General features: G+C 47.9%; 1 protein-coding gene across 5 annotated transcripts; it reads left to right on the forward strand.

Annotated features, from left to right (window-relative positions):
• Nucleotides 1–223: 223 nt before the first annotated feature.
• LARP6 (La ribonucleoprotein 6, translational regulator) lies at nt 224–14757 on the forward strand. 5 transcript variants are annotated; one of them, XM_083412814.1, is made up of 4 exons: nt 9909–10120; nt 10509–10556; nt 12314–12509; nt 13205–14757. In XM_083412814.1, exons 1-4 carry the CDS (start codon nt 10086–10088, stop codon nt 14294–14296), a joined length of 1371 nt encoding a protein of 456 aa, XP_083268940.1. In that variant the 5' UTR covers nt 9909–10085; the 3' UTR covers nt 14297–14757. The 5 variants fall into 5 exon arrangements, with proteins under 5 accessions (XP_083268939.1, XP_083268943.1, XP_083268941.1 ...); XM_083412813.1 differs by lacking the exons at nt 9909–10120; nt 10509–10556 and adding an exon at nt 224–423; XM_083412817.1 differs by lacking the exons at nt 9909–10120; nt 10509–10556 and adding an exon at nt 1050–1157.
• Nucleotides 14758–24944: the final 10187 nt, after the last annotated feature.

Here is a 24944-nt window from a genome sequence, read left to right on the forward strand (position 1 = left end):
GACCTGGCCCCAGTCCCGGCCTCGCCGGGTTGCTGCGGGGATTAACCCCGAGGAGCGGGGAGAGCCCTGGGCTCCGGGCCAACGGGACGACCTCGCGCGGCTGGAGGAGGCGGGCAGCGGCGGCGGCGGGAGGGCGGCTCCTCCGGGGGCGGCGGCGAAGAGGCGGAGGGGGACGCGGCGCCTCCCGGCTCAGCTGGCGCTTGGGGCCGCGGCAGGCGGAGGCTCCGGGCGCGGCATGGCGGAGGCGGGCGGGCGGCGGGCCGGGGGCGCTGGCCCCGTGGAGATCCGCGTCGCCGCGGCGCCCGATGCCCGGCTCGAGGGCGAGGACGAGGACGCGCGCCTGAGTCTCGAGCCCGCGGGCAGCGGCAGCTGCAGCGACGACGAGGCCGGGCGGGACGGCGGCTTCGGCGGCGGGAGGTCCAGGTAGGGACGGGGCGCCCGGCGGGGGAGCCCCGCTTGCCGGGCGGGCCTGGCTTCCTCGCGCCCTTCGCTATCCACCTCCCCTTCGGGGCTGGCTTGGCCTGTGTTGACTCCGCGTTCAGCGGGGCTGGGAGTGAGCTGCGCGTCCCGGAGCTGAAAAGGTCCCCGGGCAGCGCTCGCCAGCGGGCTGCTATTTGGCAGCTGCAGAGCGAGTGGCATGTGGTGCCAGGCGGGAGTCCGCTCCTAAACCTGCTCCCGGTCTTTCCCCTCCAGCCCCGGGCAGAGGTGGGGTTTGGCTGGGCTGGAGCAACGCGGTTCCTTTCTTCTTCTTTCGTGAAGCCGTTTAGCGAGGCTTGACTCGCGGTATTTGGTGGATGATCCAGACGGCGCTATTAGTCCGCAACAGTGAATAAGGCTCACAATCCACCCGCGAAGTCTCCCGCTCGAAGTCTAGGATTTCTGCATTTGGGGAATGGAGAGGTGTCAGCCCTTGTGATGGGCTTTTGCAAAAGAAAAAGCCCGATGGCAAACTCTCCTTTACAGAAAGTGGGCGAGGAGGCAAAGAAAGATAGAAGTTTTCCCCCCACGAGCTTCCATAGGAAGTTCAGCGGTTTCCATCTATGATGGAGGGGAGCTCGCCCGGAGAGCAGGCGGGTGAATCGGTGGAGCCTCTGGCTAAGCCTCCCGACCTGTGTCAGCTACAAGGAGGCAGTTTGGATCCAGCTCAGAGTGACCAGGTAACGTGCGCAGTCACCCTTTTAAGCACGCGTGGCCGTGTGTCTGCGATTGCATTTGCTATAATGCACTTCAGCTCATATTCCATCCACACAGTAACTAGCACTAATTCAATGCACAAAGAAGACATATCTATTTTTGGTATCTTTGGACCAAAGAGATGCGATGCTGAGTGGTATCAGGATTCTTTTAAAAAAAATGGTGGCAGGTGTGTGCGTGTGTGTGTGGTACTCCATCAGGTCCACAGAATATCAAGAGAGCAGGCTTAAGTCTTTCCTCCCCTTCCATGAACCCCCACCCCCAACTCGAAGTGTCAAAAATTGCTCACCTGCAACTGTCTGTCTGTCTGTCTATCTATCTATCTATCTATCTACGGTATCTATCCATGATCATAGGAAACTGTCTTATTAAACCAAGTCCCCCTAGCTCCTTCCTTAGGGGCTTCAACCCGAGACCTCCTGCATGGAGAGCATGGGCTCTGCAGCTGAACTATGCCCTTCTCCGACAAACTCCACCATGAGTGCTAAAGATGCATTTGGTGTCACATCCAGTTTGGCTCTGCCAAGATGTGAAGAGAATGAGGTCCATAAAAAACCCCAAACCCAGTCCTCCTTATAGCTGCCCACTGCGCATGGGGCGCCCTTTCCGTGAAAACGTTTCTACCCCAATTCCTCCCTGTCCTGTTCTCCCCTCACATTTGCCCCTCTCCAATTGCGCAGCCTGGGAACTCCCAGCATTCCCTTCCCTCTGCTGTGCAGAAAACAACTGTTTAGCCAACACTGGAACTGTTCACATTGGCAAAACTGCTGCCACCTGCCTTCCACCACCAAGGAAGGAACAGAATCTCAGCCCTTAGTTCAGAACCCGTTCTGCCAGCGATGGGGAATCCGTGACTGTCGAGATGTTGCGGGACTCCCCCTCCCATTGACATCCCACCCAGCCTGGACAATTGTCAGGGGTGGTGGGCAGAGGGCCGCCCCCACAGTTCCGTTGACTCTGCATGCAGTTGGGGAAGCGGTGCGCACGTAGCTTTTGCCACAATCCTTATGCACCCTGGTGCTCTGCTTTGATGTGTTTCCTTCCCAAAGCAGCTTTGATTCGAATTGAGGAAAAGTACGACCTCGCGTTTTAAGCAGGCCATGTGTGCACAGCCTCAGAGTGTTGCAGCATCTGGAAGAGAGAATAACATCCTCCTCCCCGCGCCCCCCCCCCCCGCCGTCGGGCCCGCCTTCCCTTGCCCCCCCCCCCTGCATGATGTTTTGCTATTGCTCCATATTCGCTCCTGCTATAGATGCTGTTAAAGCACCCCCTTCCCTAAACAACGCAGAGGCTCCCCTGCCAAGGGGCGCGCGGGCTAGCCTCTCCCCCCGGCAAGGAGCGGGCGGGTGCCCCGCATCCTCCAGGGGATCCTAGCGCAGTAGCTGACGCAGGCGCCGCGTGACGCGACCCAAGAGGCTCCCAAATCCTGCAGGAAGCGGGGCGCAACTGGAGCCGGATGTTGCACCAAGCGGCGCTGGCCCTGTCCTCCTCCTCCTCCTCCTCCTCCGGTCCAGCCCATGCGATGCCGCAAAGTCGCCTTTGGCCGGGAGCCTGGGAGACGAGGTTCCCCCCGCCCCGCCCCAGGGGAGAGGAAGGGATCTCCTGCTGACCTGGCACTGGCGGGGGGGGGGGGGAGGTGCGCTGCGCTGTAATCTGATGCCCCCGAGGAGGAGCGGATGAGCAGAAGGAGGTGACCTCCGTTACTTTTCCATCCCGCGAAATCCGCCTGGCTCTGCTCCCTGGTGCGCTGGGAGGGGGTCAGCAAGCCGCCTTCGGAAGCGCTTACAAGTTCGGGGTGGGCAGCCGGTGGCCCCCCAGATGGTGCGGGGCTTGAACTCTCCGGTGGGGAGGGTTGATATTCAGCAACACCTGGAGCGCTGCACCTTCGCCAGCCTTATTACCGATGTGGTCCTCCAAGGGGGGGGGGGCGGTTAATGCCGCCAGCTAAGGATGTGCCAAATGGGTTTTTCTCCACCACCCATAAAGTTCTTCTTTCATGAAGAACGGGGGGGGGGGGGCTTGGAGGTCCTTTAGTCCTACCAGCTGCTCAATGCAGGATCCACAGTTACAGCCTCCCCGACAGATGGACCTCCCGCCTCTGCTTAAATACCTCCAGTGAACTATCTGGTTAGATATTCTAAGATAAGATAAGTAGAATTATTTGTAAGTACCAAATTGGCCTAGGAGTTAAATATGTTAAATTGTATAACATTATGGATAGAGAACACTATGAAGAGAGAGACAGATGTTATTTGAATAAGTTAATTTTATTCGAAATTAGATATTGGAAAACTGCTACAATGAATTATATGGAAACTCAGCTAGAGAGACTTGAGGAAGTCATTCAATAATGATAATTAAAGTGGGATGTTAACAGTTAGGATATATGTTTGTTCATTTGTCTTTTTTATATTGTAATGTTTTTATTTTATGTTTCTTATAAATTTGGAAAATTAATTTTAAAAAATAGGGGGGGGGGAGTTTGCCCCACTGTCAAACATCACCACTGAGATGCTCTGCCTCATGTTGAGCCCAGATTTGGTTCCCTGCCTTTCCCATACACTGAACATATCTATTTTGTCTACATAACAGATGTTTGAAGTCAGATGTTTGAAGTCAGCTTATCCTCTGTGCCCTTAATGTTCTCTTCTCCAGGTTAGATATACCCATTCCTTGTAAGGCTTTGCTTCCAGGAACCCCTCTGGACCAGGAACCCTGTGGCCCATGTAGTCTAGCCCAGCATCCTTCTTACCATGGTGCCAAACCAAATGCCTCTAGGAAGCCCATAATCGGGCCCCAGAGTGAACCCCTCTGTTACTTCCTAGCACTTTATCTTCCCTTGCTAGATGTGCAGGTTCCACTCCTCCCTGAATTTGCCTGATTCACTTTTAAAGCTATCTAAGCTAATAGCCAGCACCACCGCTTGGAACAGTGAACACAGAAACCTAAGAGAAAGTAGCTTCCTTGATGAAATGTTATGGAAGAAATACAGTAAGATGAATGAATCAAGAAAGGAAAGTCATAGATTTAGGGAAATTGTGTCATAACAAGGTGATCTAAAGTACATAACAAACAGCAGACACAACCACTTCTAATTCTATTGCAAATTCAGTTCGGGGTCATTAATCTTATGATTCTCCTGTGCAAGAGAGGAATGGGCAGTGGTGCCAGGGCAGGACTTGGGGGCAGATGCACAGTGCCCCACCTGTCCAAATGAGCAGGAGGACTCCCAAGGGCAGTAGGACCAGCTTATCACATTTTGAAGTGGGGGGGGGGGGAGGGAGAGAGATTGAAACCATTAAGTCCAAATTCTAAAATCACCTAACTGCACCACTGGGGACACCAAGACCTGTCACCTTCCACACCCTTTAACTGGAGATTGGACTACACTTTACAAATCCACTTCAGACCATGGGTTCTTTAACTGAAACTCACATCAATGTGGTTTGACTTTCATTTCAGGGAGTGTATGAGTCTCTGCTTGCTATCGCCAAATGACACTTGGCGAATGGGGGTGTTTTGGCTGTGCTGGATGTATGGGTGTGTGTTGCAGTCTTATGCAGGCACGCACGCACGCACGCATATGAACGAGTGACCTGCTGGGCACCTGTTTCCATCAAGACTCTGGAGCAGTGGGCAGGTGGTTGTTTTCATGGTGGAGGAAAAAAGATTAGGGTGGCTGCATCACTCAGAGATTAGTGAAATAGGGCAGGACGGCCTGTTAGGAAGCTGCTGTTAATTAGTGTGATTGGCTTGTTGAAGTCTCCCTCTGGACTGTGACGCACTACTGGCTGCTTGCAAGGAGTCACCTAGAAATAAATGGATCTGGAAGATCCTAGGCATAATCTTGGATTGCCGCTGTCTTAATGAGCTGACGCTGGGCATCCCCCATAGCAGTGGCGTAGAATAGTAGCTCTGCAGCATTCTGTGCCTGTCTCTCCCTTCTTCCCCTACTACTGGTTTCACTTGACTTTTGAATAGGTTTCAATCATGCATACATTTGGAGGGTGTGTAGCGTTGCGGGGGGAGGGACAGGGAGAGATCTAAATGAACTCTGGATAATGTTTACCCAGTAACAAGGACTCTGGGGTAGGAAGCAGAATAGCTTTTGCTCAGTAAGTAGGAAGCACATCCAGAGTCCCACCTGGGCTTGCTAGCATGGCCCAGCAGAGAACTAACTGATAGCCGTAACCCAAATCAAATGGTGTGTGTGACCTGAAAAACTTTCTGGTAAGCTACAGAATTGTTGCGAGGGGGTGCCAGAAGAAAGGGTCTCTCTCATTCTTGTCCCACCAGCATCCAAATCATGTTTGGTTAGAAAATAAAGAGGAGCCTCCACACAGTGGTTCTCCCACCTAAGAGAGTCCCTCCTTTTCCATAGTTCAAACCATGTTCAAGGTGGCTTTCAGCATGAAAAATATATATGTAATTACAACATAACAAAAGTAGTCATAAGGAATAAATAAAACATCAACAAAACACACAAACAAATCCAACAATTTACACATACAAAAATTTTATATCAATAAAAAACCCTAAACACTACCCCTGCCCAATGCAGACACCAGCAGAAGAATTTCCCTTTTTTAAGGTGGCTTTTTGCTACACTATGCTGACTTGCAGACAGCACTCTGCATTTGTAAGAAATAGGTGCTGTTCCCCTGTGACAGTATTCCCTTGCTGGGTGGAAGTCCTTGATGCACTTGAACTGCAAGGGGCTTACTTCTGAGTAGACATGCAGAGGGTTGACCTGAAGCAGTACCATCTCCTTGTTGGAAAGTATGACTCAGAACAAAGAGATTTTCAGGGGTACTAAGGAGATCATGGCCCGTCTTAGACTCTCCGTACACACATACCCTCTATATGCTTCCTCGTTTCTGGCAGGTGCAAAAATAGCATGCTAACAGGGTGAGATTGGATGCCCCATCGACCTCACCACCCCATGACCACCTTAGTGCCTGCAGGAAACTACACGCAACATTTTCTATCCTGAATTCTGCTTAATTCAGTAAATAAGCTATACTGGTGTGTGTTGCATGTGTGTAGAAACTAGTCTTGGGTACCATCGTGGTAACTTTGTGAACCTGGACGCTAATGGGATTTCATTAACTTATTTTATTTTTGGTATTTCTTACCCACCCTTCACCCTAAGGTCCCAGAGTGGGTCATGTTAGCTAAATTACAACCACAAATTAGTGAATAATCAGCAAACTATAAAACAACAACATCTATATATCTATATCTATATCATCTATATCTATATCATCTATATCTATACCTATATCATCTATATCATCTATATCTAAGGTAAAGGGCCCCTGGATGGTTAAGACCAGTCAAGGGCGACTATGGGGTTGTGGCTCTCATCTCGCTTTCAGGCCAAGGGAGCCGGTGTTTTTCCACAGAAAGCTTTCCAGGTCGTGTGGCCAACAGGACTAAACCACTTCTAGCTCAACAGAACACTGTGCCAAGTGCCAGAGCGCATGGGAACGCCCTTTATCTTTCCGCCCCAGCAGTACCTATTTATCTACTTGCACTGGTGTGCTTTCAAACTGCTAGGTTGGCAGGAGCTGGGACAGAGCAAAGGGAGCTCACTCCGTCACAGGGATTCAAACTACCAACCTTCCGATCGGCAAGCCCAAGAGGCTCTGTGGTTTAGACCACAGCGCCACTCATGTCACTATCTATATCTATATCTATTTCTAGAAGAAAAGGTGCCAGAAGTCACAATGAATGTGAGTTCCTGCTGAAAAAAAGCCATACACACATAAAAAATCCCACTGTTGAAAGGAACGACAACTAGAGTACATTTTTCCTGCTCTTTTACCCTGATCCCTTAAGACCCTCCTGTGTCTCTTTCCACTCTTGGAAGGAAAAAGGAAATGCTTGCGACTTTTACATGTGCTTTGGAGAAGGACATAACACCAGTGTTTCCAGCCCAGTTGAGCAGGGAAGTGTTATACACATGTGGTCTGCACTTTCCTCTCTTGGAAAGTAAAATAACAGCTGTTTCTAACCTCCTTTACCAAGTCAAGGTGTTGCTTTCCCTTCCGGCTGCCACCCTTGCAGAGCTGTCATTTGCAAAATGCAGCTGTTAATTCCCAAATTATATTTTGGCTGTTTTAGAAATGCGTACGCAACTACTGATATAAAGTTGAAGTGTGTGTGTGTTTCTCTCTCATTGGCTGAGGCAAACAAAATTGTCTCAAACCCTTTAAACAAAAGTTGAGAAGGAATCCTAGTGACTCAATGGCAGAGCGCCAGACAGCTTCTGGTTCAATCTCAAGAAGCTCTGCAACTTGAAAGCTCCCTAAGGGAGCTGGACATGTTTAGCCTGGAGAAGAGGAGGTTAAGGGGTGATACGATAGCCATGTTCAAATATATGAAGGGATGTCACATGGAGGAGGGAGAAAGGCTGTTTTCTGCTGCTCCAGAGAAGCGGACACGGAGCAATGGATCCAAACTACAAGAAAGAAGATTCCACCTAAACATTAGGAAGAACTTCCTGACAGTAAGAGCTGTTCGACAGTGGAATTTGCTGCCAAGGAGTGTGGTGGAGTCTCCTTCTTTGGAGGTCTTTAAGCAGAGGCTTGACAACCATATGTCAGGAGGGCTCTGATGGTGTTTCCTGCTTGGCAGGGGGTTGGACTCGATGGCCCTTGTGGTCTCTTCCAACTCTATGATTCTATGATTCTATGAAAGGGCCAGGCAGCTGGTGATGAGAGAGGGCCGTTTCTTCCTCACCCCCAGGAAAGTCAGCTGTCAATCAGAGTGGAAAATCCAAGGCTAGAAAAACAGTCTAAACTGGCAAGAGGCAACTTCCTAGTGCATAGCGCACAAGTGTCCCATTTTAGGTGGGACATCCCAGATGGACAGAAGCCGCCCAATCCTGGATGTCCCATTTTGACTCCTGTGCTCTGGCCACACCAGCGTGTGGGACCCAAAGACAGGCGTTTTTTTGTCCTGCCCTGTGGTGTGAGTCAGTTGGCTCACACCAGAGTGAGGAGGGCGGGAGGGTAGCAGCTTCTCCCTTGGGTGCCAGTTGACGCAACTTTGGTCAAGGCCTTGGAGGAGGAAGAGGAGGCCACAGAGGAGGAGGTTGCAGGTGAAGGTGTGGGGGAAGGCAGGGTGGCGGTGGGGTGGCAGTGGCAGCGAAGGAGCAAGTGGGTGAAGGAGCCGGCAGCTGGAGGGGGGCAATGGAGGGGGTGCCCCGATTTGCCCTCCTGAAATGTGGGGGCGGTTATGCTAATGGCACCTCTTTAAGAAACAAGGCAGCGAAGCAGGCCTTGAGAGTCCATGACATTAAAGGTTTCCATTCTTTTGAAGTCCAGGCGTAACAGCTCACTCAGCTGTTTCTTCACTGGATTGGGCAGGTTATACATATATGAAAAATAAAAAGAATAGTTGCACCCAGTATAAAATTATAAGTGCACAAGGTAATACAAGACATGAAAAAAAAAATAATTGTTAAGATACACCCGTGTAAAAAAGATAAAAGAATAAAAAGAATTTTTAAAAAGACAAAAGAGGAAAAGAAGAAGAAATCATAAACATTACGAGATTGTTATTTCACTTATCCTAAACCTAACCTAATACAGTGTATAAAAATGATTTCCAAATATGTATCATTAAATTTGTCCATGGCAAGTCTATGTTTGTACGCAACTTGTTCATGTGTTGCAAGTTTATACTGTACATATTTTTTTTCCTATTCGTTGAAGGGAACCTCATTTTTTTCTTCCAGTTCATCAATACCTGTATTTTTGCCGTAGTAAGGGTGCAGAGAGTCCATTCATATTGTCCCTTTGTTAGTTTCCATGTATTTGGTATATAATTCAAAATGATATTTTCTTCTGCAAATCTAAGAGTTTTCCATACAGTCACATTAATCCTTTCTATTACCCTCTGCCAATGTAGAACATTGTAAGAACATATATTTTAAAGAAGCATTGTCCTTGTTACATCTCCAGCAGCTCAATGTCTTAGATAACACTTTCATGAACAAATGTAATGGAATCCAGTAAATTCTAAATATTATTTTTTTGTTGTATGAGTCTTAGTTTAAGGTCTAGAGACACCCCTGTTAGAGAATACAGTTTCCCATTGCTTGGTTGAGATTGAGACTTCAAGTTCTTTCTTACACTTCCTCCCTTAATATCTGTATTTCAAACTGGTTTGCTGCTAAAAAACATTTGTATAAGGTGATAGTGGGGTGTGTTACATAAGAGTTAATCAGCTGTTTTAAGCTCCAGGTCCATAAGTGGTAGTTAGCCAATCCTTTATCTGAACATATTGCCATTGAGCATTTAAGGGTAATTCATATTACCCTTAACATAACTCTTAACAAAGAGTATACATAAAATTCATCCTTCTCGTCTATCAATTGGCCTAACGTTAATATGGCTGAATTTATTCAGCTCTTCCATATCCCCATTTATTTCCCTATTTTTAGAGTCTGCTCTCCCCACAAAGTCATTTTAGTGTGGGAGAAAAGGTCAAATTATTTTTTTGGACATGTGTTGCCATATTATTCAAATTGATGAAAATGTTTCAATAGCATCTCAGGTATTATTAATGGGTTTTGATCCAAGTGCTCCCCATCTTGCTAGAGGGTATACATAGCAGTATTCCAAGGTAACCTAGTTTGGACAGTTATTATCAGTTATGGGTCTCCAGAATCAAAAGCGAGGATTCCTGTTCTGAATCTCAGTTGGAAGGGACCAGTGCCACCAAATGTCCAGCTTCTAGTTGAAGCCAGCTGGGCCTCTGTAACATGGGGGACAACCTCCAGAAGATCTCCATCGTAGAGCTGGGATACAAGGGCTCAGGCAACCCAAGCCCCTCTGCATTCTGCTTCTGCCCAGTGTGGCTGATGGAGCCTCCCTTTTGAAATGGCAGGAATGCATCTGCTATTGAATCCATGTGTGTATGTGAGCAGTGGAGCAGGTGGAGCAGGAGAACCCCAATGCCTCCACAGAGCCTAGCAATCTGCATTTGAAATATCCAGTGGGGGGTGGTAAGGGAAGAGGAGGGGTGCAAAATTATGGAGATGGAGAAATCCAAAAAAGAAATGATCAAGGAGCCAGAAAAACAACCACATTAGATTGTGACTCATCTGCCTGTGAGTCATCAGACAATCCAAACACAGGCACACGTCAAGGCTAATCCTATGTTCTTTGCCTCCCCAAAGCTGTTGAGGCACAAGAGTATATTGCACCCTTCAGTGTGATATATCTGAAAAACACAATCTATGTTTTTAAATGGGGGGGGGGGGGGAGAGCAGTATTCAGCATCTTTGCTCTCTTTTTTCCCAGACCAAGTGACACTTGTAAGACAACAGCACTTGATGAATCATATCTCTGGTGGGCCATCCGTTTATCAAGACCTGGCATAACTCCATCACTTAACAAAGTAGTTTTTACTGCCCTTGAGGACTAGAGAGAGGTGACTAAAACATGTGGTTTTTGTTTGCAGAAGATGTAGTGATGGATAAGGCTGTCAGTGGGCACTGTTAATATTAGGAAGGGGCTTTCTCTGCACTGTTTCTGATGCCTGCTTAAAAACTTTTATGTTTGGGCAAGCCTACCCAGACATGTAATTCATATATATATATATATGTATTTGTTTTTAAATGGTTGACTTTGAGCACCCTCTCTCTGTCTCTCTCCCTCTCTCTCTATATATGGGGGAAGACACCTACATGTCTCCTGTTAGAAAAGCACACTTCCATGTATCTGGGGATTTTATCAGTATTTTCTTTGGAATATTTCATATTGTTTTATGTAAAGCACTTAGAGACTTTTGTTGATTAAAAGGTATATAAATAGCCACAAAAATAGCCACGATGGCCGTATGCCCCCTCCAGTCTTGGGCCTGCTTAGGGGCACAAGAGGTGAGGGGGCTGGTCCTCTTAAATCCTGCCTGTGGGCTCTCCAAAGGGAGAGGCTTGTTCACTGTGAGAACAGATGGGCCTGTGGTCTAATCCAGTCCTAGGGCTCTTATTGGGTTCTTATATAGGATTGGTAATTGGTGCCTTAAATTGTTCTATATAAGTTGCAGGATTTAGTGTTTCATGACTTTGGATTTCTGCAACTGGGCCTGACATCAGTAAGTCAAACAAGCTTGTCAACCCTGTGAAGTGCACAGGTTTTATTATTATTACCAGTATGTCATCATTCCCAGGGCTGGCAATCATGTCCAGTTCTCCCTCTAATACATGGATTTCACATGCTTTCTTTCCTGCTCTGTCACATTGTGACATGTGAATGAAAACGGGCAACCTCATAAGACTTTGGTTACCATCTAGAATTGCTACTGTTCATTAATGTTCTACATACCGTACTTTATTCTTGGCAACCCATTACATTTCATTGATTTTGTTTTCCTTTGGGAATGATTCATGGCGCCTTGTTTTCTTCTTTTAATTTTAAAATATGGTAGCAGCGCCACTCAAATGGGTGTAGAATAGCAAAGTGCTATGGAAGCTTTTCAGTGTTGGCATTGCCTTTGAATTAGAAGCTTCCGCTTGTGGCTTTTAGAAGTACAAAGGTTTAGAAGTACAAAATCAGTCACTTCTAGTTCCCTGCAGGAGAGTCATAATGGCTGCTCTCCTACCACTTTTATTTTTTATTTTTTTATTGTGAAATAGTTATTTTGGAATAGCAAAAAGACAGTATATCACAGTAAAGATAAAGAAAAACAAAACCAGTAATTAATCTGGATCAGGAACTGACAGGCGAAGGAGCAATTAATCGGTAACAGCACTGTCACACTAAACAGGAAGCAACAGCAAATAGAAGCTACAAATGGGAAAATAACATTTCTCAGAACATTGCTTGAACAAGGCTTAATTCTGAGGAAACATCATAGTAGGACCATTGTTGCATAGCTGCATATTAAGTGTCACATGAAACCATCATTTTAGTTTCCTATTCAGGTGATTCCATTAGAAGAAATGCTTCTGTAGGTCAGAAGGACTCTCTTCTGAAAGTGGCCCTGCAAGAATGATTCCACCTTGCAGCAATATTTCCCTTGGAAGAAGCAGAAATGCAGGTGTAAAATTGTAATAAGACATCAAGGTGTGTTGAGCAATATCGTCTTCTTTTCTCTCTCTTCCTAGTGGTGGTGAGAATGATGGGGATGACTTTGGCCACAACTGGAAACCTCCGGAGCAGGAGCTGATCGTGAAGCTGGTGGCCCAGATTGAGTATTACTTCTCAGATGAAAACCTTGAAAAAGATGCCTTTCTCCTGAAGCATGTTCGGAGGAACAAGATGGGATACGTCAGTGTCAAGCTCCTGACATCTTTCAAAAAGGTGAGCTTTGTTGCATGGTGGCTGCAAAGTGTTGCTTCAACCAGAGGGGCCAGCAGAGTCCGTTCAGGCTATGCTCCTATATGCATATGGTTTTCCCTTCCTGTCCCTTTTCCCTTGTGTGTCAGCCCAGAACTTGGATACCAGAGGGCATTTCCACGACAAGAAAGCTTTGCTGTCTTTCAATTACATGGGCCATGCAGGCAGCCTAAAGCTGCAGGAGGCAGTCATAGAATCATAGAGTTGGAAGGGACCCCAAGGGTCGTCTAATCCAACCCCCTGCAATGCAAGAATGCAGTCCTGGCTGTCTTGCAGGATATGCAGCTGGCCCAGCACAGAGCCACTGAGTGTCCTGCTGCTCCCTCCAGCAGCCTGAAGTAGGTTGTGTGTGCCTGTGTCCCTTGGTCTGCCAGGCTAATGGCAAATTATGCAAGTGAACAAAAGCTGCTCCCATTCACTCATGGCTATGTCATACTATTCTGGTGTTTTGTTTGTTTGTTTGTTTGAATTTCTATAGTACCCTTGACCTGAGGATCACAGGGCTGTTTACAACATAAAACCACAAAAGACATAACATAGAAAGAAACGAAAACAATACCCTCAACAGTTTAAAAGACCATAGATAGTTCAAGTAGCCAAAGGCCTGGGAGAAGAGGAATGTTTTTGCCTTTTCTCAATGAGCTACCTTTCCCTTACAGGTAAAACACTTGACCCGTGACTGGAGAACCACATCTTATGCCCTGAAATATTCTGATGTTTTGGAGCTGAATGAAGACAACAGGAAGGTCCGTCGTAACACTCCTGTCCCCGTCTTCCCTAGCGAGAATCTCCCAAGCAAGATGCTGCTTGTCTATGACATCTGCTTGGTTTCTGATCTCCATCCTCCAGATGGAGGACAAGAGAATGGATGTGTTCAAGAGAAGATAATGGAGCATCTCCTCAAAGCCTTTGTCAGGTTTGGTGTCATCTCGTCGGTTCGCATCCTCAAGCCTGGTCGGGATCTTCCACCAGATATCAAGAGATTCAGCAGCCGATACAGCCAAGTGGGAACCAAAGAATGTGCGATCATCGAGTTTGAAGAGGTGGATGCTGCTATCAAAGCTCACGAGTCTATGTGCATCAGGGACAACGAAACTGCCATGAAGGTTATCCTCATTGGAATGAAGCCTCCAAAAAAGAAGGTCCTCAAAGACAAGAACCGTGAAGAAGACTCCAGCAAGGCTCTCAGCAAAACGCGTTCAGTGAACAAGAGGGTTGAAGAACTTCAGTTCATTGGTGATGAATCTTCAGCTAACAGCTCCTCCGAGCCTGAAAGCAACCCAGCATCACCCATGTCTGGGCGCAGAAGCAACTCTTCCAACAAATTGAGTCTTTCTGCCTACCAGAACAATCATCTTAGCCCAAACGTGTCTCCAAGATCCAGCCCTTGGAGCAGCCCTTCTGCACTGCGTAAAGTGTCCAGGATGTCCCCACTTGCTGGAGAAGGAAGGCTTAGCCTGAGCACCAGCCCTGAGACATCAAGGAGATGCATGGATTATTCATCGGACAGTAGTGTTACTCCTTCCAGCAGCCCGTGGGTCCAGAGGCGGCGGCAAGCTCAGACTCTGACACAAGAGAAAAGTCCTGTAGGCAGCCCAATGCAGAGTCCCAAAATGCCGACTGCAGTTGGGTTACCCGTTGGGGTTCTGCGTCTGCCCAGGGGCCCTGATGGTACGAAGGGATTCTATAACTGCCATGAAAGGAACAGGCCCACAAAGAATGAAGAAGCTTCGTGTGGTGCATTGAACTGATGGACCATTCCAGTGCTGTCCTCCTCAAGGACTTGCATTGCTGTAGTATTTTCCTTTTTTTAAAAAAAGCTTTTCTATCTGTGTAGCTTTGTATGTTTATATTCGCACTTAAATCTATATGTTGTCTTCATTTTATTTTATTTTGGCTGAAATCTCAGCTATGCTGCATTTTACTTCTCTTTTTTATACCAGGAATAACCAAACATTTTAGGGGGGAAACCTTTTTATTTTGCAAAGTGCAAATATATTTTAGTGTGTGCAATGGTCAGAGTTGTACCCATTATTTTAACAGTATGTCGAAGCTTCTCTTGTATGTAATCTTTGAAAGGAACTCTGGAGTTTCTGATATATTGCTAGTGTTGACCGTCAAAAAGACAATTCTGAGTGTTTTTTTAGACAAAAAGTGTATTGGTATGAATAAAAAGCCACCAACATTAAAAAATGTTTTATCTCCTGGCTCATCAGGCTTCAAGCCAAGCAGGTGTGGATTGGATTGTGGAATGTATAAAACTGTTTTCAGACGTGGGTTTGCTTTGTCTTCTCCTGCCCCGCAGGAGTGTTGCAAAGAATACTGGGTTCAGCAAAACTAATATGAAGTGAATTTTGGGGCCCTGCTATGATGGAAAATATTTACACAAATTCTGAGGGAATCTGTAAACACTTGAACCAAAATTTGCTACCTTCATCTAGGTTGGAGGTGGGGAAAGTTATTGGATCACTGTGGCACATTCTAGGGTAGGCCATTAGTTTGTGTGGGGTCACCAGGAGAGCTATTTGGACCTAGACATCGCCCACCTGCATAATCTGAGAATGCCTCTGAGTGGGCATGGTGGTGTATTTCAGAGAGAAACCAGCAACAGTGGGGTTGTTTTTATTCAGGCAAGCTGTTCATGATCCTTGATAAGATTTTGTTCTGAGGAATCTAAAGGTTACTGGGAAATACAGTTGGGGAAAGTGATGTGTCAGGCTGCAGGACGTGAGATGCTTATGTGTCGGACTTTGGGGAATTAGATCCCTTCCCCGGTGGCAGTGATTGTAAGATCAAAACAAAAGGAGCGTTCTTATCAGAGTTTCTTTAATAATCACAGCAGGAGACAAAGGAATGCACAGCTCCCTAAAAAATGGTGTTGCTCCCAGCGAAGGTTCACCCCCCCCCCCGGTCTCCATTAATCTATGCCACTCCTACGTCGGGTAATCTGAGCTTGCTGTTGCGCTTTTTGTTCTATCACTCTCAAAGCCCGTCTAGTCTTAGGCGCAGGGGGGTCAGGAATGCTGTCCAAGGACACTGAATCTGCCAGCTGTCTCTCTCCTGGTGTTTCCTCTTCTAGCTGCTCCTCACCCACTATTTCCCAGCTTTCCCCCTCTAGACTATGCCCTTCTGCAGACCACTGTTCTGCATCAATACTGTCCTCCTGCCCTTGGGAAGGTTCAGGAGAAGGGGGTGGGGCTCCCACCAGTCCTCCTCAGTCCACTCCCTGACACCATGGAGGAAAAACAACTACCCTGCCCCACTACGGAATGGATGGCAGGGCCAGCCAAGGAAGTTTTGCTGCTAGAGGCAAAGCAGAAAATGCTGCCCCCGCTGCTCTTATGTGTGCACCTGCCACCCCCAACTCCTCTACTGCCATGAACCCACTGCCAATGGTTTTTTCCCAGCCGGAACACACTGGATTCGGAACTCAGTTCCGGCACCTCTCTGGTGGGCGCCATTGCCATTCTAAGAGAACAAGGGAGGGTGTTCATGGTGAATTCTGGCACCTCTTTTCCTAGAAAAATAGCGCTGCCCTCTGCCCTCAGCGCACAGCAGAGAAGCCAGCACGAAGGTGAGGCTGTCCACAAGGCTGGATCTGCCAGCCACCTGCAGCAATGGCCTCACCTCACCTCATGAGCAGGCGACCTTTGAGATGCCTTCCCATTCTGATTCTAGAGCAAGGGAGGGGAGCCCTTTTCAGCCCAGGACCACCTTCCCTCATGGGAAGCCTTCTGGGGGCCACATGCCAGGAGCAGCAGGGCCAGAGGCAACAGTGGGCAAAACAAAAGATGCAGCTCTTAGCCGTTGGTAAGGCCAGTGGCATTCCAGCTACGTCTGAGGTTTTCCTGTGCCCACCTCTCCATCCCGGCAAGAGAGAGGCAGGGCTGGCGAGGGCGGTGGCCTGGAGGGGGGCTTAGGGAAGGTCGGGGGGGGGCAGATAGTGAGGTCTGGGCCCACAGGCTTCTGTGTTCTGCTGCTTGTGAATAAACAGCTTTTCTTCTGCTCCAGCCTCCTAATAAGTCTTGGTACCCCATGGGTCCAGCCTGGCAGTGAAGCCACACAGCACAATGGCCAATCAGCTTCAGGCAGGAGCCATTGTGAGATCATGGGTAATACGTATGTAGGGTAATAGTGGTATTAATAATAATAATAATCAGACCTAGGGCCAGCCAAGTGCTGGGATGAACACAATATGGCTTTCCCCTACAGGTAAGTGTCATCTGCTCAGATGAGGTGCCTTCACACTGAGGACCTCCCTGCTTCTGGGACTGTGATAGAGGATCTCTAAAGCAGGGTGGGGGGCCTGCCAGGGTCATCCAGATGTTGCAGGATGACAGCTCCCATCCCTGCTGACCACTGGCCATGCTGGCTGAGGCTCAGGGCCGTCTTACCCATAGGTGCTAGAGGTGCGGGACACCCGGGCGCTGGGCTCTCAGGGGCACCAGGCCAAGAGTTCGGGGCCCGAGGGTTGAGTCTGGGGAACAGCCCGCCCGTTGATCGGAGCGCCACAGCAGGCTCTTCTACTGTAGGTGGCTCTGCAGGTGGAGGAAACTGGCCTGCTGGGTGGGCACAGCCTTTCTGGATTTCTATTGTAGTAGGTGTAGGATTCATTTGTCAGAAAAGAACAGGAAAGCTAAGCCCTGCTTGTCCTCTGTCATGCCTTTTTCACAGAGCTTACCTGCCTCCCTATGCCATCGCCCCAGAATATGGCATCCACAGGCCCGCCTGCCTCTACGTTCCTAGTCCTGTAAGTATGGATTCTCCTCCCCCTATTTGTTTGTTGTCTTGGCCTTGGTGTAGCTCCAAGCCTAGACAACTGCATTATGAGCTCAATGTAGGGCTGCCCTTGAAGAGTGTTTGGGAGACAATCTGTTTCCTGGCTGAGTTGGGCGACCAAAAGTGCACATTGCCCATGGCTGAAAGTCGGGATTATTTCCCTCTGCCATATACAGGGAATGACCATCTTGCTCTCAACCAAAACACGCGAAACTGCTGATGCACACAGCTCTTTTGGCCCCAGAAGGGGGCGGAATGGGCTTACATGGAACTGGTGACACATACGATAACCCAGAACACAACCCCCGTACTGCACTTGACATGGCCAGCTCTATGGTTTGGGGCTCTGAATGTTTAAAGGACTGTCCCAGCCCTGTGCCCCATTTGCAATTTATTTGAACAGCTGAGACTGTCTCCTTGTGTCTACAAGTCTAATGGCTTTGAAATGTTTTTCCTGACTCAGCCGGGACCTAATTTGCAAGACAAGCTTCCAATGTAGGAACCTCTTGGCATAACTGCAAACTTCAATGTGTGTTTACCTGAAGATGCGTAATCAACTTGGATATCTTTTATAAGCTTGGTTTGTTCTCTCGCTCTTTCTCTCTCTCTCACCCCAACAAGTACTGATAATTTATTCTGTTTTCCTCAAAGTAAGCTTGTATATAAAGCTGCCATTGATCCAGCCACCTCAGTACAGTATTGTCTACTCTGACTGGCAGTGGCTCTCCAGAAATGGGAAGCTACTTAGGTGGTGATGCTGGCGGGGACTGACCCTGACACCTTCTATGTGCAAAGTCAATTGTTACCACTGACGTAGCTATAGACCCTCTCCATCATGGAGGTGATTATGATGAACACAGCAGTGCAATTTTTGAAAATTAATTACATGTTAAAAAGAACAACACAAACGATTATTACTGAAGGAGTGTGGGGAAAGCATGTTGGTAATGCAGTTGGGGGAGGCCCGTGGCTCAGGGGCAGAGCTTCCGCCCACCATGCATGCGGAAGGTTCCTGGTTCAATCCCTGGCATTACCATGGAGGCCGGGAGAGAGTGCTGCCTGAAACCCTGGAGAGCTGCTGCCAGCCAGTGTAGACATTAGTGAGCTAGATGGGGAGATGGGCAGATGGGCCAACTTGGTACAAGGCAGCTTCCTATATTCCTAATTTTATTTTATTGTCTCCTTGAAGATTGTAGACTACCGTGGATTCATGAGAGAATGCATTAAACACCGGGGAGCCATGATCATTGATCTGAGTGAGGCTACAGGTAAAAGCCTTATTAGGGTTAAGCTGATGTCTTGAAGGTGCCTTCATCCCTTGTTGCCACCCAAAAGCCATAGCATACGATTCCCACAAACTCCTTGCCAAGGTTTCTGCAAACATCGTGTACTTGAGGCATGTTTGTTTGGATTGAAACTGGAAACACAGTTCACTCTCCGCTACAAATTGCCCTGGAGATTTGAAAACAGGATAATGCACCTTGATATAAGTTCATAGTGTTTTGTGCTAAACAAAGTAATGTATGTTTATTATGCTCTAATAGGAATATGTTCTGTTTTTTAAAACCCTAATTACTGATTTAATTACTCGTTTTAAAGAGTAGTGGTTTTTAATGATGCAAGTTTATGTGAATTCTGTTAGCTTAATTTTTGTTCTCTCGCTTTGTGCTGCTGAGTGTGAAGACCAATGTAATAAAAGATACTTGATTCTGCTCTCCCAGTTTTCAGACATGGAGTCTTTCCAAGCCCAGGGAGGCCAGGGATTGAACCTAAAGCCTTCTGCACAAAGGGCATTCTCCCACTGACCTGCAGCCAATTGTTGTTGTTGGCATCTGTCTGTCTCAAGAGACAATGGAGTGCACCTCCGGGGGGTGAAGTCATGCTGCTGCATTAGCAGCCTTAGTGACCTCCCTGGGGCGCGAGCCTGAGCAGTGTGTAGGGAGGTTCTGGGCTGCCCAGACAACAAGATCCCCTCTTGGCCTCGATGATGTGATCTCAAGGAAAGCAGAACAATGCCTTTGGCACCAGCTTGCGTTGGCAGTGTGATATTTGCTTTGTTGACAAGTATGCAGGCAGTGCATGAGTAGAGGCAGGCAAATGGCAAGGTAACAGGTCTCCCCAGGTTCTGACCGCAGTTTCCACCACATCCAGCAAGAGAGATTAACTGCTTTGGAGGAAGAGCTGCAGCCAAGTAGAAGGTCCCAGGTCCCACCCCTGGCACCTCCAGAGAGGGCTGTGAGAGTCCCCTGCTTGAAATCCTGGAAAGCAGGCCCCTGTCCTGATGGGCAGCGCTGCCCCTGGGTCTCACCTGTGTAAGGCAGTAATTTCTGTACTGCTCTGTGCGGGACCCAAAGCTGCGACTAATGGAGAAGCAAGCTGTCCTCAGGTGCTGACTCTGCGAGCCCCTCCATCCTGTGCTCAGGCTGCACATTGGGATAAATAAAACCATCTATCCTAAAGACACTGCGGTCTCTCTTGACCTTCATTCCAAGGAAAGTGAACCCCAAGTATAGCGCTTGGAACCCTTGGAGTCTCTTGTTGTTTGGAGATCGGGGAGCATGTATTATGAAGATCAGAGTGCAGCACCCTCAATTCATTCCTAAGAAGAATAGTTTTTATTCCATGCATGGGAAACTATGCTAAACTCATCACTTTCCTTTCTTCAGGACCTGGCCTTACGTGGGAACAAAAGTGGATCAATTATGTCAATGTTGTCAACTCCGTCAAGCCCTGGAGAGCAGCTGGCAAACCCTTTGGTCAGTGCCTGGGTCTCTCCCTCCTTTCTCACCTTCTTTTCTTTCTTTCAGATGACACAGCGTGTGGTTTTCAATGCTAGCTCTGCCTGCACAAAACAGCCCCCTTCAAGATGTGACTGGCTTGGTTTTATTAATTTCAGCAGAGCTACTTTGAGTAGGATTAGCTGAATACCACCTGCAGGTTCTTGGAGTGGGTTTGGGCCAGTTCACACATGCATGCCCAACACTCAAGCAATGCCTCCGCCTGTGCAAATGTGGTCATAGGACTTCCTCTGCGTGAAGGATCATGACTAGCTTGGACTAGGGAGGCCTGGGTTCAAGCACATGAAGGCTGTGCTTTGCCTCCACAGCCAGAGGCAGCAATGCTTCTGAGTACCAGTCACTGGAGAGCACACGAGGAGAGGAGGCTCTTGGGCTCAGACCTCGCTTGCGGGTTTCCCCCAGGCATCTGGTTGGCCCCTGGGCAGCAGGCTCTTCTTGGGTGACTTTGGGCAAGTCATGCGCTCCCCTGACAGGGTTGTTGCAAGCATAAAGAGTGATATAAGCCACATGTGCACCATCTTGAGTTCCTTGCAGGCAGGTGGGATAGAAGTGTGAAAAACAAAGAATGAAATGTGATATATTTCATAGGAACAGAGGGGGCTGCCTTATACGAAATCAGGCTATTTTGGCTGCATAGCCCAGTATTATTGACTCTGACTGGCAGCAGCTTTCCAGAGTCTGAGATAGAGATAGGTCTATCTCCATTACCTGGTGTTTGGTTACTTTCATTCAGGACTGAATGGTGGGGGGCGGGGGGGGGGTGATGTCCCTGAGAAGGGGAGTGAAAGTGGACAAGGATCTGGAAAGCAAATTCTATCAGTAAAAGCTGTTAGGAATACTATTGCAGGGGTGTTGGAGTAGATGACTTCTAAGGCCCCATCTAGCATGACACCCTTGCAAAGCTTGCAGACCTAAGTCAAGGGCAAGGAAACTGGCAGCTGCATACGTCCTCAGTATGCCCTCCTTGCCCCAATTTTAAGCTTGAACAAAGCCTTTATAAAAGGCTGCTTGAGTGCCTACTGGCAGTGCTGATGGCTATTTCCAGAGAGGCAACAGTGGGCTGGGAGCAGCATCCCTTTCTGTGCACCTGCAACCCTCTGCTGGAAGGATGAAGTCAGGTAAGAAGCCTCCCTAGCTTTTGTCCAGGGATACCTTGCACTGTGAGATGCTCCACCTGCTACATCTGCCACCTGGGAAGGCAAGATGCCCATCTTCTCTTGGGGCTTTGGCTGTGAATTATTTCATACAATTTGCAACTCTCTTTGGTATTTTGTAGTGTGTGACCGACTCTGGCTCTGGACCAGTTAAAAGGCAAGAAAGCAAGATAAGGAAGAAGGAAAAGACCTAGACGGCTTCTAAGCTCTTTGTGCTTTTATTAAACTTGCCAGCGCCAAATGAGAATGTTTTGCTGGGGTTAAGCTTGAACCTGCAAGTGGTAAAATGAAAACAAACCAGAGCAAGAGCAGTCATTTGACAAGAGTGGATCAATGTTTACCATAATCGCAGCCCTCTTAAGCATTCCTCAAAGGGCCTTTGCTCTTTGGAATATTCTCTGCTCTGGCATTTACTCATTCACTTTTCAGGGAGATGTCGCTCATAAGGTTATTACAACAAGCTGAGTTTACAAAAGCAAAAGGTTACACTAGGATGGAAAAGACAACCTCTCTGTTTAGAAAAAGCTGTTGCTGCTTCTCCTCCTCCACCCTTTCGACAGAAAACGATGGCTCTAGGAGGGAGGGGCCACCAGGGGAGGGGGATGCCATGAATTTATTTCTCTCCACAAAGGGCAAAGGTGGTCCTTCCATCTGCATATCAATCTGGCTTCTTCCACTGCAGCCTTTAAAATGGCCATTCACAGCTCCCATTATTTCCTTTGGGCCTCACTGTTACACAACGGGTATTCTTATCCTGCATTTTAATGCCGCCTGCTTAAGTGCCTCTTAGACGTCTCTCTTTGCTGACACTTCTCTTCTTTAGCATCTGGGACTGGGATTTTGCACAATAAGCTCGGAAGAGGGGTGGGGGTGGGGACACTCTAGAAATAACAAATCTCCAACCTGACAGAGGCAGCTCACACTTTTAACATGCTTCTGATCTCATTGCCCTCCTTATAGCAAAGAACAGAAAGGAACCTCACCCACCCTCTGCCTGCTTTAAGAACATTCCATCCCAGGATAAGGTCTGCTAAATTTTCCAGTCATGCAAAACTAGCATATCAACTTTTCCCCTGACACATTCCTTTTCTACAGGCAGGGAGCTTTAACATCGGGGCCATTCAAAGACACGAGCTGCATCCAGACCGGCTTCACCAGCTAATCCTTCTGAATGTATAAACTGACTCAGAAAACACTCTGCACTCTTTGCAGATGACCTAATGGTGTCAACACCAGACCCCATAAACACAGCAATGTCCCTAATCAGAGAACTCATTACATTTGCAACGGTATCGGGCCAATAGGTGAATTTTGCAAAGTTGGAAGCTATGTGCTTCAGCACCCCTCCTCACATCCAAAAAGAACTCGCTAACGCAGGCATAGTCAAACTTGGCCTTCCAGAAGTTTTGGGACTACAACTAACAGGACTCGTGGCTAACAGGACTCGTGGTCAGGGATGATGGGAGTTGTAGTCCCAAAAGATCTGGAGGGCTGAGTTTGCCTATGCCTGCGCTAACGTCACCAAGGTAAAACTTTGCCACACCAAGTTCAGATACCTACGGGTACAAATAACCAGAAACCTCAATAAATTATAGCTCCACAACTACAACGCCTTGTGATGACAAATTAACAAAGACCTAAAGAGATGGAACAACATGAACGTCACTCTCTCAGACAAAATAGCCACGATCAAAATGATCACCCTCCCAAAACTAACCTACCTATTCCTAACCCTCCCAGTCTGGATTCCCCCAGCCCAACTCTGTAAATGGCAGAAAAACCTACACATTTATTTTCTCACACAAAAAACCAAGAATAAGCCCCAAATACCTGCACCTCCCTTCCTCAGAAGGACGATGGGAAATCCCCAACATAGAAGCATATTATATTGCCAACCAAGTACGTCACATAATCCCATATATACTAGAAGATGAGACAAAACAATGAATACACCTGGAGAGGGACACAATTGAAAATACCTGCACCACAGCATACCCATTCCTCCCAAACGGAGGAAAATTCCCACAACACTAAACAGGTGCACACAGACCATGCTTAAAGCATGGAAAGCAGAAGTATAGAATCATAGAATCATAGAATCATAGAATCATAGAATCATAGAGTTGGAAGAGACCACAAGGGCCATCGAGTCCAACCCCCTGCCAAGCAGGAAACACCATCAGAGCACTCCTGACATATGGTTGTCAAGCCTCTGCTTAAAGACCTCCAAAGAAGGAGACTCCACCACACTCCTTGGCAGCAAATTCCACTGTCGAACAGCTCTTACTGTCAGGAAGTTCTTTCTAATGTTTAGATGGAATCTTCTTTCTTGTAGTTTGGATCCATTGCTCCGTGTCCGCTTCTCTGGAGCAGCAGAAAACAACCTTTCTCCCTCCTCTATGTGATATCCTTTTATATATTTGAACATGGCTATCATATCACCCCTTAACCTCCTCTTCTCCAGGCTAAACATGCCCAGCTCCCTTAGCCGTTCCTCATAAGGCATCGTTTCCAGGCCTTTGACCATTTTGGTTGCCCTCCTCTGGACATGTTCCAGTTTGTCAGTGTCCTTCTTGAACTGTGGTGCCCAGAACTGGACACAGTACTCCAGGTGAGGTCTGACCAGAGCAGAATACAGTGGCACTATTACTTCCCTTGATCTAGATGCTATACTCCTATTGATGCAGCCCAGAATTGCATTGGCTTTTTTAGCTGCCGCGTCACACTGTTGGCTCATGTCAAGTTTGTGGTCAACCAAGACTCCTAGATCCTTTTCACATGTACTGCTCTCAAGCCAGGTGTCACCCATCTTGTATTTGTGCCTCTCATTTTTTTTGCCCAAGTGCAATACTTTACATTTCTCCCTGTTAAAGTTCATCTTGTTTGTTTTGGCCCAGTTGCTGAACAAGTCCAGGCATGCCTGGAGGATGTAGACCATTACGATCCCTTCCAGTCAGGATTCAGGCCTCATCACGGGACTGAAACTGCCTTGGTTGCACTGGTTGATGATCTCCGGCGGGCTAGGGACAAAGGTGAGAGCTGTTTCCTAGTTCTGCTGGATCTCTCAGCAGCTTTTGACACCATCGACCATAACATCCTTCTGGACCATCTTGAGGGGCTGGGAGCTGGGGGCACTGTCATACAGTGGTTCCGCTCCTTCCTCCTGGGCCGTGTCCAGAAAGTGGTGGTGAGGGATGAGTGTTCATGCCACTGGGCCCTCACTTGTGCGGTGCCTCGGAGTTCCATCCTCCTGCCCTGCTTTTTAACATCTACATGCAGCTGCTGGGAGAGATCATCAGGGGGTTTGGGCTGGGTGTTCATCAGTATGCAGATGACACCCAGCTCTACCTCTCTTTCAAATCTGAACCAGTGAAGGCGGTGAAGGTCCTGTGTGAGTGTCTGGAGGTGGTTGGAGGATGGATGGTGGCTAACAGATTGAGGTTGAATCCTGACAAGACAGAAGTACTGTTTTGGGGGGACAGGAGGCGGGCGGGTGTGGAGGACTCCCTGGTCCTGAATGGGGTAACTGGGCTCCTGAAGGACCAGGTGCGCAGCCTGGGAGTCATAGAATCATAGAGTTGGAAGAGACCACAAGGGCCATCGAGTCCAACCCCCTGCCAAGCAGGAAACACCATCAGAGCACTCCTGACATATGGGTGTCAAGCCTC

Source organism: Podarcis tiliguerta (assembly GCF_965153285.1).
Source record: "Podarcis tiliguerta genome assembly, chromosome: 14".
Taxonomy (NCBI): domain Eukaryota; kingdom Metazoa; phylum Chordata; class Lepidosauria; order Squamata; family Lacertidae; genus Podarcis; species Podarcis tiliguerta.

Excerpts from the sequence above, each read along its gene's own strand:
- LARP6 (XM_083412813.1), top strand. The coding sequence starts at position 236 with ATGGCGGAGGCGGGCGGGCGGCGGGCCGGGGGCGCTGGCCCCGTGGAG. Across the intron at positions 424-12,313 it reads TTCGGCGGCGGGAGGTCCAG|TGGTGGTGAGAATGATGGGG; the intron begins GTAGGGACGGGG and ends CTCTCTTCCTAG. Across the intron at positions 12,510-13,204 it reads TCCTGACATCTTTCAAAAAG|GTAAAACACTTGACCCGTGA; the intron begins GTGAGCTTTGTT and ends TTTCCCTTACAG.